At 53.9% G+C, this 3056-nt stretch overlaps 1 protein-coding gene across 1 annotated transcript; it reads right to left on the minus strand.

Annotated features, from left to right (window-relative positions):
* Positions 1-2410, minus strand: LOC103710230 (protein DETOXIFICATION 51-like). Its single transcript, XM_008795882.3, has one exon. It carries the CDS (start codon positions 1953-1955, stop codon positions 306-308), a length of 1650 nt encoding a protein of 549 aa, XP_008794104.1. The 5' UTR covers positions 1956-2410; the 3' UTR covers positions 1-305.
* Between the last annotated feature and the right edge of the window lie 646 nt (positions 2411-3056).

The following is a 3056-nucleotide window of genomic DNA, read 5'->3' on the forward strand; positions in this document are numbered from 1 at the left end:
TTTTAAGCTGAGAAAAATAGTTAAAAATAATTACAATCCAAGGTACAAATACAAGTCTAGTAATACAAACGCATGCACCACCGAGTCACAGGCACAGATCCTCGCACTCTCTGCTCCTAGAAGTCATTACCCATGGATACAAAGTCCATCAAGAATAGCTTCAATTAGATAGGAAAAATTATATATAATATATATATATATATAATTATTATATAATCCATAATTCTCGCAAAATCATCTTTTTCCTCTCTATCACTCTCCAGTCCTAAAAGTTAGAATTCAGAAGTGCATTCTATATAAATAGGTCACATCTGGATGTCTACCACTCTGAGGGAGATGAATGGCTCGTAGCAAGTTTGTGCAGCCTTTCCATCCTCGACCACCACCACCTCATCATGCACTGCGTTGCCTCCCTCCTTATTATCTTTGGGCCCGGCAGGTGGGTTCCTCGTGAGCACCTGAGCCCGCCAAGCCTGGGCCTCCCAGTCGGTGGTCCCCACGACGTAGAGCATGAGGCCGGCGCAGCAGACCTGGGCGGCGAGGAGGCCCATCCACAGCCCCGTGAAGCCCACGCCGAGGACGAACCCCAGCCCGACGGCCACCGGCATGCCGACGAGGTAGAAGGCCCCGAGGTTGACGCGGGCTGCGTGGGCCGGACGCGCGCTCCCCCGCAGCACCCCGCACCCCACCGTCTGGGGGCAGTTCCCCAGCTCGCACAGCCCCACGATCGGCAGCGCCGCCGCCGTCAGCCGGAGTATCTCCCCGTCGTCCGTGAACATCCGCCCCCACCGCTCTCGCATCCCCGCCGCAAACCCCATCGCCGCGAACCCGATCCCGGCCGAGAGCGCCACCGAGACGGCGGCCGAAGCGCGGGCGCTGGCCGGGCGGTTGGCACCCAGCTCGTTGCCCACCCGGGTGGAGACGCCAAAACTGAGGGAGGAGGGGAAGACGTAGACGAGGGCGGTGGTCTGGATAAGGACGCCCATGGAGGCCACCGTGGGCTTCGGGTCCGGGAGGAGGCCGCAGAGAAGGATCATCAGCTCGTACCACCACCACTCGAGGCAGACGGAGACGCAGCTCGGCGCGGCGAGGCGGGCCAGGGGAGCCCACCCGGAGAGGCACTCCCGCGTGGGAAGCCGCCACGTGGGGTCCGGTTCGCCGCGGAGGTGGAGGAGGAGGAAGAGGAGGAGGGCGATGTTGGAGGCAGCAGAGGCCGCCGCGACGCCGGGGACGCCGAAGCGGAGGTGGGCGACGAGGAGGAGGTTGGCCGGGAGGTGGAGGAAGGCGGCGACGGAGGCTGCGAGCGTGAGAGGTCGGGTGATGCCCTGCGAGCGGAGGTATACGCGTAGGGGATGAATGAAAGACAAGGAAATGAGGTCAGGGAGGGAGAAAATGAGGAAGCTTTGGGCGACGGAGGTGATTTCCGAGTCCTGGCCGAGGAAAAGGAGGATCTTTGACATGTTGAGCCAGAGAAGAGAGATGGGGATGGAAGAACACAGGAGGAAGAGAACAGAGCGGTGGAGGGTGAGCGACAGGAGCTTGGGCTGGTTGGCGCCGAAGGCCTGCGAGCAGAGGGGCTCCATTCCCAGCGACAAGCCCGAGAGCACAGAGTAGCCCGTGATGTTGGCGAAGGCGATGGCGAGGGAGCCGGCGGCGAGCGGGAGGTCGCCCAAAGATCCCAAAAACAGCATAGAGAGAACAGAGCGGGAGTAAAGAAGGAGCGCGGTAAGCGCGATGGGGAATGAGAGGTGGAAGAGGGATGAGGCCTCCCTCAGGGTCTCGGCCAGTGAGGGCAAGAGAGGCAATTGGGCGGGCTTCTCAAGCTCCGGCGACTTCAAAGGTTGGTTCTTTCCGGGCTTCGAGAGCGGGACGATGGTGTAACAGAGATGGGGCATTAGTGGGTTCTTTTCGTCGGTGGCCGCCATGGAAACGGCGCTGCTGTTCGTATTACACATAGTGGTAGAGGCTAGTTGCAGAATTCAACAGAAAGAGAGGAGATTTCCCGTTGAGTCTAGATTTCAAAAAGGTTGCATTTTCGCCGGCTTCATCAACAGAAATGGAGGGAGGGGAGCTAAAACTGAGACTAGAAGAGAAAGCCCTCTTGCTCCCGGAGAAGATTGTGCTTGTTTTCGTTTCTCGGCCTATTAATATAGGGGAGATCGGCCGGAGATTAAATTATTTCGGTTTTGCAGCAAAAGATGAGAACAGTTTTATACTATCGTTCACAGAAAATCATAAAGGAATAAATATTAATAGTTACACCTATATGTATATACATACATAGATACATACATACAACATACATGTACATATATTTCGGCGTGCGCATGTGTACGGGCATGTGTATAAATATATGTATACATATATCTGTATATATGTATAAAATGTTAGTGTATTTGGCTTTCATAACTGTTTGTTCAAAAATGAACAGCTTCATCATGGTTAAATATGAAGCAATGGATTTTCCAATTTACCCTCTCTTCTTCTTTACTTTTTTTACCTCTCGCAATGTGACGGCGGCATCACCTGCTTAGGGAGCAAAGTCCATCAAGGCAGATTAAGTTGGCACAACCGGTGGCAATGGCATCATAGAAGGGCGAAGCAAGATTGGCCAGGTCAATGCAAGCTTCGGAATTCAAAATCGAGCAAGGAGGGAGATCGAGTCAACCCAGCCAACATGGCAGTGCCATAGAAGGAGAATCAAAGGTGACGAGGTAAATCAAAGTGCCAGGCTTAAGCAGGCTTGGGTGGCAATAATATCATTGTAGAAGGAGAAATCTAGAGTAGCCGGATCAACCAGGGCACTAATATTAAGCAGGGTGGCATTGGAGGCAGAGGATGGCAAAGAGGCTAGGCCAAGACAAGCGACAGAGAGGAAAAGGTTGGCGAAGGTGAAAGATAGCGGCAAGGTTACTTGAAAGTGAGGGAGAGAGAAAGGTGGTATGAAGAGAGTCGGAGCCGAGAGGATGGTTATGGCGGTATTACGAAAGGCTCTAGCTATGACAACTACAATACGGTGCTGGTAATCTAGGAGGATTCCTACACTTGATGCGGAC

This window comes from Phoenix dactylifera, chromosome 9, assembly GCF_009389715.1.
Source record: "Phoenix dactylifera cultivar Barhee BC4 chromosome 9, palm_55x_up_171113_PBpolish2nd_filt_p, whole genome shotgun sequence".
NCBI classification, from domain to species: domain Eukaryota; kingdom Viridiplantae; phylum Streptophyta; class Magnoliopsida; order Arecales; family Arecaceae; genus Phoenix; species Phoenix dactylifera.

Excerpts from the sequence above, each read along its gene's own strand:
- LOC103710230 (XM_008795882.3), bottom strand. The coding sequence starts at position 1,955 with ATGTGTAATACGAACAGCAGCGCCGTTTCCATGGCGGCCACCGACGAA.